At 47.0% G+C, this 15323-nt stretch overlaps 2 protein-coding genes across 3 annotated transcripts in view; one reads left to right on the top strand and one right to left on the bottom strand.

Moving 5' to 3' along the window:
• VILL (villin like) overlaps positions 1 to 12012 on the top strand; it is a 33738-nt gene extending 21726 nt beyond the window's left edge. The window contains exons 10-20 of the mRNA XM_032180913.1: positions 63 to 216; positions 1245 to 1345; positions 1967 to 2104; positions 2668 to 2826; positions 3908 to 4087; positions 4645 to 4790; positions 5461 to 5605; positions 6309 to 6497; positions 8119 to 8187; positions 9405 to 9659; positions 10850 to 12012. Of these exons, the coding sequence (XP_032036804.1) occupies positions 63 to 216; positions 1245 to 1345; positions 1967 to 2104; positions 2668 to 2826; positions 3908 to 4087; positions 4645 to 4790; positions 5461 to 5605; positions 6309 to 6497; positions 8119 to 8187; positions 9405 to 9659; positions 10850 to 10963 (1650 nt within the window). The 3' untranslated portion in view covers positions 10964 to 12012. The remainder of the gene's footprint in view (positions 1 to 62; positions 217 to 1244; positions 1346 to 1966; positions 2105 to 2667; positions 2827 to 3907; positions 4088 to 4644; positions 4791 to 5460; positions 5606 to 6308; positions 6498 to 8118; positions 8188 to 9404; positions 9660 to 10849) is intronic.
• A 1566-nt stretch (positions 12013 to 13578) lies between these two features.
• PLCD1 (phospholipase C delta 1) overlaps positions 13579 to 15323 on the bottom strand; it is a 52513-nt gene continuing 50768 nt past the window's right edge. For both annotated transcript variants that reach the window (XM_032180916.1, XM_032180914.1), the window contains exon 15: positions 13579 to 15152. In XM_032180916.1, coding sequence (XP_032036807.1) covers positions 15061 to 15152 — 92 coding nt within the window. In that variant the 3' untranslated portion in view covers positions 13579 to 15060. The remainder of the gene's footprint in view (positions 15153 to 15323) is intronic.

Consider the following 15323-nt stretch of genomic DNA (forward strand, 5'->3'; position numbering starts at 1 on the left):
TCTTCCCATGTCCATGAGAACTGTGGTGTGTCCCCACTAATGCCCCTTTTCTACCCCGTTAGGGTTTTATCCAGGCCAAAGGCTACTCTCCTTCTACCAACATTGAAGTGATCAACGATGGTGCAGAGTCAGCCATGTTCAAACAGCTCTTCCAGAAGTGGACAGAAAAGGATGAAACACTAGGACTGGGCAAAATCTATACTGTTGGTAAAACTGGTGAGTATGTTTTCAGAGCCATGTCTTACCCTACGTTTGACTTTGCTACCTGTGATAAGCCACAGCTGAGGAAACATCACTCACATTAACTGTTCCCTGTCCTCAGCTCTTTGAAAATCCAGTGCACATTCTTCTCATGTTCTGTATTTTCCACCTTCTTCAGTAGAAACAATGATTCAGCAATTGAACAATGTTCAAAACTGCTGGGGCTTTTTGCATAAATCAAACTGCCACTTATTCCAAATGTGAATGCTGGCAGAAGATCAATCTCATCTGAAAAAAAAAAAATGTGTGCAGAAAATTCACACTTGTAGAACTTCTTAATTTTCTTTAGAGAGGGCTAATGATGAACCTGCTAAGGAAGTGTTGAACAACATTCTGCTTTCATATACACTGGCATCCACCCAAGCCCCTCCTGACGTCAATGGAATTATTCTGTATTTACACCAGTGTAAATGGTGCCCCCATTTATCATGCTGCTGAAGTGAATATTGCAAGGCATTAACCCCAAAGAGTAAACATTGAAGAGGGAGATCTTCCTGACAGAGAGAAGTGACAGAGATGCTGAATGTCTCCATCAGTAATATCTTCAGAGATGCAAATACCCTTCTTCTGCAAGTTCTCTCTCCCTGCTGTCCATAAATACTCTCTTTATCATGAGCTGAAAAACTGTAGGCATTCTAGTTCTAAAAGCAGCATTCAAAAAATGAGGGAAATATGTATAGATTTGGAAAACAATTATGAATTTTTGGTCATGAGATAACTTCTATTTTTATCTGCCAATCATCACAACTTTCCAGTAAAGTGCTATATGGGCAGTTGCCAGCCTGTAACAGATCAACGGTGGAGTGTGTGAGCTCTTGTATAACCCGAAATCAACATTTGCCTACTGCTGACCAAGTTTTTCTTACATGCATAATGATTGTGTGTGTGTGTGTGTGTGTGTGTGTGCACGAAGGTGATGCATAGGGTTTGTATGTTATTGTGCATTCACTGGGTTCTTGCCTTTATTCTGCTGGTACATGCAGCCAAGGTGGAGCAGGTGAAGTTTGACACGACTCAGCTCCATGCCAGACCAGAGCTAGCTGCTGAGCAGAGAATGGTGGATGATGCATCTGGGGACATTGAGGTGAGAGAGCTCCTTTGACTGACAGAGAATGCAATTACCAAAGTGTTTCCAAACTTCTCTGCCTTTTCATACAGCAGCTGTATGAGCTGTGCCCACCTGTCCTCCCCAAAGTAGCATGGTTGTGGCCAGAGCAATCTGCTTACAAACTCCAACCAAGCAGCAGTTACCTCTAGGGCATTTCTCCTCCAGCTCATGTCCACCAGAGAAAAGCAGCCACCAAGCTGAACCCTCTCCTGCCATGTGCACAGGGCACGAGGCTGAATCAGGAGCAGCTCCCTTCTCACACTGTCCCCGCGCTCAGTCTATATTACATGTGTCAGTGCAGAGCAGAGGCCACTCTCCTTTTTCTGTGGCCTCCCATGGAAGACAGAATCGGTTGAGAGATGGGCCATGGGTCTGAGAAGCTGCACCTCCACCTCCTTGAGATCCACTGACTGTTCAGTTATGGCACATATATTATGACAGTCACTAGATAGACGTGACTTTGCCAGCAAGCACTTTAATCAAGCTGGGGGTTGTCTTTCCAGATGAAGACCTGAACTTCAGTGGTCTTTTGGCAAAGGGGCTGTTCTGTCTTCACGTTGACTACACTGCTGCTCACCAACATGTTTCTCACACTAGGTGTGGAGAATTGAGGACCTGCAGATGCAGCCGGTGAATCCCAAGACATACGGGCAGTTCTACGGAGGTGATTGCTACCTGGTCCTGTACACCTACCTCAGATCAGGCCGGCCTCACTATGTCCTCTACATGTGGCAGGTAGGTCAAACTGAAACAGAAGGGACTGTGCTGTGTCTGCTAGAAGCCTGAAACTCAAAGGAAGAGTTGCACACAAAAATCCTAAGTAAAACATCCAGAAGAACTCACGTGTCCTTTGCTCATCAATTGTCCACTAGGAATCATCCCAAGCTCTGCTTTATAGGCTGCATGGACACTGAGCCCAAGCTAGCATCAGGCAGAGAGCCAGCAATGTCATAGAGAAGTGGTGAAGGGTTATAGGACTCACAATGCTGAGGTTGAACCTTGTGGTCTTTCAGATTGTCCTTTAAGACCTCAGCTCCTAGGGTCTACTGAGTATATGAATACCAATAGCTTTGCTCGTTAAATTATAATTTCCTCTCCTGGAATGCATGCTTTTATCTAAAGCTTTGAAAATGTGATCCTAAAGGTTTCAAAAGAATGAAATAAATGAAATGTAAAAATCAAGTCATTTTTAACTTTCATGTTATTGTACACAGGGCTTTGGATTGGCAAGATGTTACATTTTTCAGAGCTTTACACCCTTCCCCTCATCATGTTGCACGTTGCATCTTCTTCCCTAGGGTCGCCATGCTTCTGTGGATGAAATCACTGCCTGTGCCCTCAATGCCATTGAGCTGGACAAAAAGCACGGGGACGAAGCTGTGCAGGTGCGCGTGACTATGGGCAAGGAGCCAGCACACTTCCTGGCAATCTTCAAGGGCAAGCTGATCATTTACGAGGTAACGTGGCTTCGTGTGCATGGTCAATGGAAGGTGAAAGTGATGGATTGGCAGTGACAATGGAAATAGTCCAGAAAAATGGGCTGGTATTCAGGAAGAGATCCTGCCAGGTCCGTATGGGCTGGCATGGGAAAGTGGTGGAATATTTTTAGCTCTTCCTTTGTGGGTGCAAATAGAGCCATCGTTGCTGTAATGTGTTTTCAACCCCCTTCCCTTCAGCCTACAGTTGGGTAACTGAGACACAGAGGGGCTGATTTCCATTTCCACAGCACTGAAGCAGACTCTAGTGTGGTAGGAACATTGGAACATCACAGGACCTGAGCTTTCCACACTAACTTCCCAAGTTAGTGTGTAGGCTCAACACCACATGAGAAAAGGGGAACAATCCTGGACTGGCTTGGACTCAGCTGTCCACCCCTGAGCTCCAGTGTTAATGCGTTAATGTTCTTTCTTTCCAACTCTATACCAAAATATTTTGCAGTTACAATAGGATGATAGTATCATAAATTACAGGTAACATAATCCTTCAGGGCCTGCCTCCAGAGGAGTTCCTCCAAAACACCCAGCAAGCAGTTAACATGGTTTGAATTTTCCCTGCCTGAATTACACCACATTAACTTCTAACTCACTTTCCTTTGGGTGACAACATCTCTGGTAGAGACACTGCAAATGGCTGGGAAAGAGGGGGCTTGTCCTCAGCTCTCTGTGTTGGCTTAAAGCATATGATCACACACCACACACCACAGCATATGATCAGAAGAGCACAGCTGGAAATCTGAGTCCAGCTGCCCTGCCCAGTTTACATGGCAAGTGCTTTGCGGACTCTAAGATCTGCTGAGCATCTTGACGGGAGCTGGTCAAGATGCAGAATAGCTGGGGAGCAATGTGGAAGTTACAACATGTGGGTTTTATTCTGGCCTGGAACCAGAAGTTATTTGGATTTCCTCACCTGCTCTATGCAGGCCCATGGTCTGTTGCTGCGTGGGGTTCTGGGAAACCGAGTCTTCTTCCCTCAAATTAGTTTTACCCTGGATTTGCACCCTCACCTCCCAACACCATCCTTCTCTCTGTTGCCTTGCAGGGTGGCACGAGCCGGGCTCAGAAAAGCACGCCCGAGCCAGTGATCCGCCTCTTCCAGGTGAGGGGCACGAGCGAGATGAACACCAAGGCCACGGAGGTGCCAGCCCGGGCCTCCTCTCTCAACTCCAACGATGTCTTCCTGCTGGCCACCAACCAAGTCTGCTACCTGTGGTGTGGGAAGGTGAGACCACCGTGATCCCAGGGGAGGCAGCCCCAGGGGGATGAAATTGCTGATGTGGGTCTTGAGTCTCTTGCCTCCACTGAGCCATGGAGGTGTAGCCTTGGGCACAGAGCCCATTAATTTCAGCAGAAGAAGGTGAACCCAGGAGAAGGCTTTGTCTGGAGGATTAGCAGTAAGACAGCCCTCTCTCTTCAGAAGTAACTTACCTTGGGATTCACGTCATCCCATTTTACATGTTCATACAGCTTTCACCTGAATAAGGCACCCCAGGCTATACAATTGTAAGAAACTAGCAAGATTTGGGCATGCTCATTTAACCTCTTCTAGTCTGCTTCAGGATGAGATGAGTTGCACCCCAGATGCCATTGACTGCACTGGCCGTCCCCTTCAATGACTAGAAATAGATTCTTAGTGACCAGCTCAGATGAGACCCTCAAAAGCACTGAAGCATGTCTAAAACTCTCTGGAGCAGTGCGGAGATCAAGACAGTTCAGCCCTGCTGATACGTTTCCCCAGTCTGCCACTAACTCATCCTCAATCTTCCGTCCTGAACCTAGGGCTGTAGCGGAGATGAGAGGGAGATGGCTAAGATGGTGGCTGACATCGTCTCCAGGAGGGACAAGCACACCATTCTGGAGGGACAAGAGCCAGCAGAGTTCTGGGAAGCGCTGGGAGGCAAAGCCCCTTATGCCAGTGAAAAGAGGTAATAGTGACCAGGTGGTTCCTCTGGGCTTGCCCAGGGAACATTAAATAAAAGATCAGACCTTTGCAGGAAGGTGGGTAAGCACTTTGATTCCATATCCTCACCAATGGGAGCACTGGATCAGAATATTCCCAAAAGCTTGGTTTCACACAGTCAGAAATCGCACCAAGATGACTCTTGTCTTGGTTTGGGGTATTGGGTTGGATGGATTTCCCCACGGTAAATCCATCTCATGTTTTGTCATAAGAGTTACATGACCCACATCCTCCATTTCCAGCCATTACTGGCCTTATGGGCAGCCCCAGAAGATTCACAAAACTGAATTGGCATTTAAGCAACCTGGAAATCTGCAGCCCTCAGAGCTGGAGACATGTTGCTTTGCAACCAAGTGATCTGATGTGGCTTTCACCTGGCAGCAGGCTCTTCTCCACATGGAGGGAAGGGTTCTTCTGCCTTTGCCTTTGGGTGGAAAAAGTTACTTTTAACATAGTAAAAATGGTACAAGTATCTTGTGCAAACTGATGTCGCTGAATTTCAGGCCCTCTGACAAGTGCTGCCATGTTTCCATTTCACCCTGCATGGTCATGACTAGTAGTGGCAGGGCCCAGTGGTAAACAATACGGGAAAGGTTTTCATCTCAATTTTTCTTTCCCTGTCATGCATGAGGAAGGTTTCAAGAGCAGATCACACACTACCAGCCTCGCCTCTTTGAGTGCTCCAACCAGACAGGGCGGTTCATCATGACAGAAGTGGTGGGCTTCTGCCAGGAAGACTTGGACGAAGACGATGTCATGCTGCTAGATACTTGGGAAGAGGTCAGTACAGACTCCCCTACCCTCCAGACATATTTTCAAACAGGTTATGGCTTAATTCATATGTGTCTGTCATTCACCATGAAAATGAGGGCCATATGTCTTCTGCCCTGTCTCTAAACCCTTCCTGATACCTGGTCAGGCAAGCAGGCAAATGTCTAATTCTTCTCACCTAGGTAAAAACACTTCAGTGAGGCTCTGTTGTTAGCCTGTATGAAAAGTGGGAAACTGAGGCACAGAAAGCAAAGCACTTCGGCCAAGGTTGCTTAGTGTGTACACTCAGTGTGAGGAATGTAGTTCCTCCTAATCAGGATGGTTTCAGACACAATCTAAAGACAGACAATAGTTTTTCCTCCTTCCCTCTCTACTCCTAGACTAGATGTTTTCAAAGCAGACCAAAAGCAATCAGCTCCCATGTTCCTGGAGAGCAAAGGGCATACCTGAGCTTAGTACTAATAGACCTGAAACAGGGGCTCAGACTTTGGCTTCCTTTTCTCCCTATTTTCTGAAATATTTATGCTTTGTGCCTGTCTCAGAAGCAAAATCCTTCTTGGTTGGGAGTAAATCTAAGATAAAAATCCCAGGTGGTTATTGGGAAACAACAGTTGCAGTCTTATCTCCACTTCACTTGTCAGGGGAGAACAAAGAGCTGTGTCTGCACAGGTCCTTACTGCTCACTGGTCTTCAATGCCTTCTCTCATTCCAGATTTTCCTTTGGGTTGGCAAAGCCTCCAACACATATGAGAGGAATGAGGCAATTGCCTCAGCCAAGGAGTATCTCAAGACCCATCCAGCGGGGAGAGACTTGGCAACTCCAATAATACTGGTGAAGCAGGGTTGTGAACCCCTCAACTTCACAGGATGGTTCAACGCTTGGGACCCCTACAAATGGAGTGTAAGTTGCTGGGGTGTGAGGAGCAAACCCTCCCTATGACTTTTCCCTCAGCAGCTTCTGTTCCCTCATCAGCAAAAAGTACCTGTTTGGTGCAATGGGCTTCTGCAAATATAAGTAAATGTGCTTTAACTCACACCTGGTTTGTGTACAGCATGGTTGGATGGAGGAAGGAGTGATGCACTCATCCATCCAGACCATGCACCAGCTGGTCCAGCCTGCCTTGGGGGTGCAGCATAGAATTTATTGGGAATAAAGGGCAACCCTGGAGGAGCTTCGGTGGTTAACAGACCTGGAATAGCTCATGAGGAAGCAAGCTTGCCAGGCTGCACCCAAATTCCTGCCACCCAATGGCACCTGTGTGCACAGTTTAGGAAAGGAAAAGCATTAGGATGATGAGCAGCTGGGAAAAGCTGAGCTCCCAGGTGGTGTTCCCCTGGACCCTTCTGCAGTGGGCTGCCACTGATTGTCCCTTCTTCCTCCTGTATTTTTTACAAAAATCATTGTTCAACCTATTCACAAGCAGTCCCATCTTCTGGTAAATAAATCTGTAAATAAATCCCACACTGGAGCCTGAGGGAGGACAACCAGGGTGGTGGGTGAAAATACCCAGGGGACTTCACACCGCAGGAAATCTCATACAGAGAGATTTTTCTCCTGTAGCTGAATTTGCATCATATTTATTTGCAGTCTCTAAGGTGGTAGGAAATCATTCTTAAAAGCTGTATTTGGACAGATAAGACAGCATCTCCCAGAGCACTGACCCTTAAAACAACGTTGATGCTTAGAACACAGTTCAAAACTTGATTTTTCTGAGGAACTGCTGAAAAATAAGGATACAACTTATAAAATACATACATCTAAACGTATCCCCTATATGCAGTTTTAACAACAACAGACAAGCCATTCAAACTGCTAACATCCCAGAAACATCTGGTGTTTGTGTTCCTTACTCAGTTTTGGGCCTAAATGTGTTTGTTCTGCAGTCCCTGTGTTTATGTTGTTTGTTCTTATTGGGGATCTTTGCTGGATGGTGCTGCTAAGAACTGACATCTCCTGGCTGTTTAGGAAAACACAGCCATCAGCTTGCCAGTGTATCTAGTACATTCCTTTTGTAGGAGCTAAAAGGTACCTGGTCACACATGGCACTAAAATGTCTGGGACTGAGGCTTTCAAAAATCTGTGGCTAAGTGAAACAGTGAAGTGAAAAAAAAAAAAAAAAAAAAAAAAAAAAAAAAAAAAAAAAAACGAATAACATCTTATTCCAAATTTGCAAGATTAAAATTGCAAGATTAGTTTAAAATTTAGAAGATATCAATCTAGCAGTAAATATGATTTCTCTTTATCTGCCTTCTGTTCTCTGAAGTCTTTACATTTTCTGTGTTCACCTGTTAGTTTATAACTGCAGAGGCAAAAGTTCATCTGTTTTTTGTTTTCAAGTGGCAGCTCAGACTCTGGCTCAGTCTCCTGGTTCCAGGAGCCGGGAGTTAAAGGAGACATTGCTGCCACCCCAGTGAGCACCACTGGGCTTTAAAATTCATACGATCTCCTGACCCTGTTAGGGGACAGGAGCATGTGCTAATTAAAGGTGGCCCATGCTTCTAACAACTCTCTTTACCTTTAGGATGGCAAGTCCTATGAGGAGATGAAGAACAGCTTAGGAGACATGTCGGCCATATCTGAGATTACAGTGGTGAGTGGCTTCGAGGTGGTATGGGTGGGAAACACCTGGGTTTAAACACCACCATGTCCCCCAGCGTACCATAGAATCTCAGAACCACAGAATCATTAAGGTTGGAAAAGCCCTCCAAGATCACCTGCTCCAACCATCCCCCTGCCACCAATGTCACCACTAAGCCATGTCCCCAAGCACCACGTCCAACCTCTCCTTGAACACCCCCAGGGACGGGGACTCCACCACCTCCCTGGGCAACCCGTCCCAGTGCCTGACTGCTCTTTCTGAGCAGAAATGTCTCCTCATTTCCAACCTGAACTTCCCCTGGCGCAACTTGAGGCAATTCCCTCTGATTCTATCACTAGTTACCTGTGAGAAGAGGCTGAATCCCAGTTCACCACAACTAACTGCTTGAAGAAGCAGCTGTAATGACCAGAACAGATGTGGGGACCTCAAGCTGTCAGGATCAGAGCCATGCTCCTCAGTGAGAAGCAGAGGGAGTCGTGGTTAATAACCTACAAATACACCCAGATCTCCTAGGCCTTTTCCAGTCCTGTACAGAGGCACCTGAGGGCAGGAGACTGGTCAGCTGCTTTCTAAACTACACGTGCAAATGGAAGTGTGTGCAGCTAAAAGAGCGTGAAATTAAGATCTGCATGATCAGTTTGCAGTGCTGTGGCCCCAAGACCCCAGAAATGGGGTCCCTGGTCAAGAAGGGCACAGCCCAGTGGGATATCCTGCAGAGAGAGCACAAGGTCCCATCAATCCCAAAAACTATTGTCACATGGGATCAGTTCTGCTCTGGACAGGAGCAGGAGGAAGGTTGGAAGGATGTGGTAGGGGCTTTGAACAAGGAGAGATGGCAGCACAGCAAAGGGGCCACATAATTTAGAAGTTTCAGACATGATAGATATCTAATCTTACTGTCTGTACTCCCATGTGCATCCTCTCTCTGCCATTATCTTTTGAAAAATGAGACTACTTGAATTGTCTTCAGTTATTTCTAAGGGCTCTCAACAGGGCTGTGCTTTTAACAGTCCTAACATCTTGATGTAATGTTGATGGAAGTACTGGCCTGATGTTTTAGTGTCGACTTTCTCCTTGATGCTTTGGCTCTCCAGAGCAACAGATGTTCTGTGCCAGGAACAGTCCCTTCAACCCCGACAGAAAGAAAGACTCACGGATAACCCCCAAGTTGCCTTGCTTCTCTTGACATCTTTTCCTCCATTTGGCAGGACCTTAACAACATCAGCCTGAGCAAGAAAACCCTCAGCATGACCAACTTGGCTGTTTCAAGTACAGCGAGTGCTTCCCCCGAGTACAAATCCCACTTCAACCATGCCGACAGCAGCAGCTACACCAACAGCAGCAGCTACAGTAACAGCAGCCCTTCCCCAATGCCCAACGGCGAAGGAATCTACTCCCGGGAGGTGCTGATGAACAAGACCGTGGATGAACTTCCAGAAGGAGTGGATCCCACTAAAAAAGAGGTGACAGCACTGCTGGTTTGATGTCTTTGTAGCTCAACCTGGAACTTAGTTGCAGGCTAAGAGCACGGGCACCTTGGGCTATTAGATCCTACTTGAGGCTCAAGGAGATGACAGCTAGACACGGAGCTCTATTGAAAAAGCAGGAGTTTGATGTGAGAGGAAACTGGTAGTTTTACTGTAGTTGAAATATTCCTCTTTTTTTTTATGGAAGAAAAGTGAATTTTAAATAGTTAATTAAAACAATATGTTCTAAAGGCCACTTAGAATGAAACCAGGAGGTGTGTTTTGCCTGGGCTGTAGGTTTTTATTTGCATTTTAAACTCCTTCCAGAAGGGATCTTGGTATTTTTTGGTTTTGTTTGTTGTCAGAAAGCTTACATTTCAGCAAAACCCACTGAGAAGGGCAGGGAGGAGCACCATATTTCAGCCCCATGCTTTTGCCAACATCTGTAGTTGAGTGCAAGCAAGCTGGTGGGATGGACACAAGGGAATGCTTCCCTCTGTTCTCTACAACCCATGTTTGATGAGTTCCTTGCCCCAGCAGACCTTCAGGCAAAGACCAATGTCACAGCCAGATTTACATCTGGCCAGAGAGCTGTAGGGCCAGCAGCTCTGCCCTGCAGCAATGCCCATGTGCTAACGGCTGTATTTCAGCTGGGCTGTACAAGAGTCCTTTCTTTTACTCGAAATGCTGGAGAAAACTCAACTTCCATGTCCCACAGGGTCTTCCTGAGACCACTGTCTGAGTCCCTGTCTTTCCAGCAATAGGAGTGAGCACTTCTAGTGGAAGATTCAGGGGGCAATTAAGCCAGGGGAAGATGCTTTCATGGTGAATCACTGCCCGAGAAAGCACTCAAAAGTCAGGCCAGCAGAGTTTCTCTGAATCAGCATTAATTGTCCTGGCCTCAGCATGATCAGCAGGGACCAAATTCCAACCAGAGCAAGCTAAGTGTCAAAACCAGGGCATCCCTTTGGGCTGGTGGGCTTTTATTCCCCTGGTGCTCTGGGCAGCGGGATGAGAAACAGTTGCTGGGACGTTCCATTTGCCAACACAAGGACAGACAGCAGGACAGGAGCTGCTTGCCTGGACTCAGGGGATGGCACGGTGAGGAAGGGGCACAGCTGATGGAGGTGTCCCAGCCTTTGCAAAAGCCTGTGCTGACCTCTCCTTGTTCTCTCGCCCTGCTGCAGTACTATCTCTCCGATGCTGATTTCCATGATATCTTCGGGAAGTCCAAACACGAGTTCTACCAGATGCCCAAATGGAAGCAGCAGAATGAGAAGAAGCAGTGTGGACTCTTCTGAGCCTGCAGGGGCCACCCAGCATCCAGTGACTCTGGGACCAACCCTTGCTCTCTTAGGAGCTGCAGGGAGGACGTACAGACATTTGCTCAACGAACCCAACCCAACATCTTAATCAGGCCAAGCTCCAACGCAGTTATTCCAGCAGCCACTGTTCAGGGGATGGCTCCTTTTTCCCTGCAAGTCCCCAAAACAGGGAGACAAAACCTTTCACAGAATGGCTTTGCAGGATGTTTTTGCCCCTTTTGGACACTTTATTGCTAATAGCCATGAAGACAAGTGTGTGTCACAGCTGTGTTGTAGCCTCTTCTTTTCCTCTCCCTTTTGCAATCTGCCACATCCACAAGGCCGTGATCTTCCTTCGTTTGGAGCAGTTTAAATTTAGGCGAGACAAGGGCCACTTGTAGCTGTTATATAAATTCTGGATGGGAAGAGAAGGGCAAAGCCCTAGGGAGAGAGCCTTGGGGTCAGGAAAAGGCAGTGGAGTGGCCAGATGTGTGATGGGGCAGCCCATGGAGTGCAACTGGCCAGGTCGGCCTCTTCTCACCCTGCAGAAAAGCTCCTCGTCATAAGCCAGCAAGGATCAATTATAGACTAACATGCATAGCCTAATGCAAGGAAAACATAAAAAATGGGTTGGGAAAAAATACGTATTTAGAGCATATTTATTAGCTAATCTATTTCAAGAAGATGATGAGATTAAAGGCTAGATGCAGCTGTTGATTTTGACTGCCCAAGAAGACTGATTTTTTTTTTTTTTCCATTCAGACAACACCTCTGGTCCCACTCAGAGCAGGACTGGGGGCAGGTGAGTCTGAGTCCACCTCCCCACAGACCAGAGCCTTGGCAAAGCCAGGAGGGTTTGGGGTATGAGCTCAATCTGATTGGAGGGGTCAGGGGGAAAAGTGAGTGATCAGTGATGAAGGGATGCAACTATATAGGAAAGGAGGAAAAACATATGTTTAAAAACCCCAAAGATGTGGTTTTAAAGCTTTACTCTATTTCCAGCCTGATGGGTGATTCCAAATAAACAGCCAACAGCAGCACTGTAAGAGTCTTTGGTTGGTGTGTGGGGTAGGACGGTGGTGGAGAAAAGCTCTGCAGGGCCTTCAAACACCTGGTCTTTGATGGAATTTGGGATCTTCCTTGGGAAGGAGAGTCCTAAACACCACAGTCTGGTCCATTTGTCTCCCCAGCCCATGCACTCTGCTCCTGAAAGCCCCATTCCCCACGTTGTTCAGCAGGTGGCTTGATTGCCTGGCCCTGCTGTAGGGATGTGGGGTTGGAGCTGAGGAGCTGCCGATGTGTCGGTTGAGGGGCAGAGGGCTCTCCTGCAGTACCCAGGAGGTCTGGAGGCACCGACCTACTGGCAGTGGGTTCTTCTGGACAGATCTTTGCATTTACAAATTGGTGGTTACTTCATATAAGCCACAACCACATGTGGCTTATATGAAGTAACCTTCATGCTCCTGCACCACTTCGGCTCATTTCTGCTTGAGGGTCCAGCCCCAGACCTACAGAAACACCCATGAAGAGTAAGGTGAGAGTCAAGCAGAGACGCAGATTGGCCGAATTGCTGGTGTGACTGCTCCTGTTGTGTTCACACTGGATATAATCAGTGCACATTATCCCTCTTCCAACACTACTACCACAGCTGGATGCTGCAATCTACGTACAATATTTATTTTGCCCCGCTGCAGCATGCTCGTGCCAGCTCCCAAATTAACGAATTGCGTGTGCTACTTCATAAAATGCAGCGATTCCACCCATCAGCCCTGACGGGGGGCCTAATAAGCATCATGCAATCAACGGAGAGCAGTGGCAACCCTATCAGGTAAGGGAGATGAAGCTGGTTTGCTACGTGTTGCTTTCATTCGTGCTACCGTGATGCTCACCAGCAACTGGGAACAGAGCAGTCCTACCAGGACTCGGAAACCAGCAGGGTTATTTATTATTTTTTTTTTATATTATTGTTTTACAAATAATAGATCTCTGACATGTAGGCCTGCTGGAAACTGCTGCTGCTCTCCTCTTCTCACGGGGAGAGTTGGTTTTGCTCTCTGCCTCTTTTATGAAGGAAAGGGCAGTTTCTCACCCACATCCTCCCTTTCATGCCACTTTTTGCTTTTGCTGCAGCATCTGGTGGGTCGTGGCCCACATCTGCTGCTCTTCTCCTGACCCCTCTACCTATCCCATTTCCCCTGACCTCTCTACCTGTCCCACAAGGGATGTTGCCTTCCCACAGATCTTGCCTACCTCCACAACAGGCAGCGGCAGCCTTGGCTTCTCCATGTAGTCCATCTAAACCCACCCTGACCATGGATGGAAGGTGAGGTCCTGCACATCTCCCCCAGCTCTCATCTCTCCCAGATCCTTAAAACAAAATGTTCGGAGCGTCCTGGGAGCCTGGGTGGACCAAACTCAGGGTGTCTCTGAGGTAGAGCTAAGGATGCTCCAACCTTGGCCTTCCAACGTGCCTCCTGGTGCGATGTGCCTGTCCTAGAGGCGAGCTGAGCGAAAGCCCATGTCACTGCAGGACACCCAGCTCTGCCTCAGTGCCCTCTGCTGCTCTTAAACTCCTTCAGCCGCAGGTAATTAAGTCAATTTCAGCCTTTTTGGTGTGGATATAATTCACATTTAATCTGGCAATGGTTTACAACATCACAGATAATTATAGTGAAGAGGAAAAATCAATGTGTCCAGCATTACTGCAGCATAACAAACTCCAGGTTGGACTAAAAGAAGCCCAGTTTTGCAGTGGGCCCAAGGATCACTAAATCCAAGCTATTTTAGACTCAGAAAAAGATGGAGGATTGAATGGACTGGAATTTGTGTAAACAGAAATTAACCTCTTTGGTAGAAGCCCATCCTCTCCAATGCCAGCCACGAAAAAACAAACCCCCCAAAGGACTGACAAATTCAAGAAATTAAGCAGGTCTGTCTCCAAATTCATCCGTGTTGCATTCAGGTAAGTCAAAGAGGCAAACAGTGACGAGGAATTGGACTTTTCCAGATTATTTTTTTGTCCTTTTAATAGTCTAACGTAGCGTTAGTAACATAGCTGGAACTGGAAAACATATATTATTTTATCTCAACACTATTCACTTAACTCTGTAGTTGTGCTTGAAAAAAAACCACCTTTTGCCATAAATATTGGGTTGTTCAAAACGCTTTTTTCTGCTTGTGCTAGGTTACCTCTACAGTGCAACTGGGACTGAGCTAACATTTAAAACCATTTCTACCGCCACTTCTTGTGTTAAAAGGAGGTTTTGCTATAAAAACGCAAAGTTTTACTGCATTTAAAAAAAAAAAAAAGAAAAAAGCCCTACTGTCAGTTCAGTGTATTTCCACTGTCATCGGCAAAAGACATTCTCTGAGGTCCCTTTGAGTGGATTTCACTTTGGGTTAGAGGGAAATCTGCCGCTCGGCAGCTTCTTTCTCCTTCACAGGGTAAGAGCCAGGCTTTGAATGCAAAGCGACCTGGCTGGGAGCCAGGCACGCAGGCAGAGTAGTGTTCATGTATTTTTTATTATAATACAAAAGAAAAGTCAAGTTATATAACGCGGCCCTTTGTAGTGCAGCTTTCTTTTTAATCTGTAACAGACAAGAGGAGAATTGTGTCCTCGTTTAGGACTTCAGATGGTGAAGGATGTCTGACATCTGAAGCTGCAAGAAGTCACCTGGTATCTAGCCACTGCTTTCAGTGGTAGGGTGCATTTTTCTTGCACAGATGTGGAGTGTTTTGTCCAGATGCTTGATTGGAACCCACACCAAGCGCTGTAATTTGCGAAAAAGGAGTCCCTATCCTCTTGCTAAAAGCAGAATTGAAAATCACACTAAAGTAAAGTGAACTAAAAAACACAGCTGGATTGGTTGGACAGGTACGAAAGGATTAATCTCAACAGCAGCATTAGGATGTTTCCAGCACGCAAAAGGGAGAGAGTCGATGGCTATTTCAGACCAGGGCCCTGTGGGGCACCGTGTGCTGCTCCAGAGAAGGCACTGGGGATCAGGTGGGACCCTGGCACTGGCAGCCGACACACGCTGCGTTCCTCCTAGGGCTGTAACAAGGCCCGCTGCACCCTGGAAGAGCCAAGCTGCTAATCGCAGTCCTGGATATCGATGTAGACAAAGAGGGTGGAGGAGGAGTACGGGTCGCCGTTCTTGGTCAGGAGATGAATGTGGCGGTAACCTGGAAGCACAGACACAGATGGAGAGCGGCCTTTAGTCCGGTCGGAAAAACATTTCCTAACGTTTGCCAAGACCCTGCAGGAACATTTCCCCGTCTCTGAGAGCGCTTTGCTCCCTCTGCCCCACCGAACAGCTAGGTCAGAGAGGCATGGCTTTGAGCATTGTTAAAACA

The sequence above is a fragment of the Aythya fuligula genome, chromosome 2 (assembly GCF_009819795.1).
Source record: "Aythya fuligula isolate bAytFul2 chromosome 2, bAytFul2.pri, whole genome shotgun sequence".
Classification (NCBI taxonomy): Eukaryota; Metazoa; Chordata; class Aves; order Anseriformes; family Anatidae; genus Aythya; species Aythya fuligula.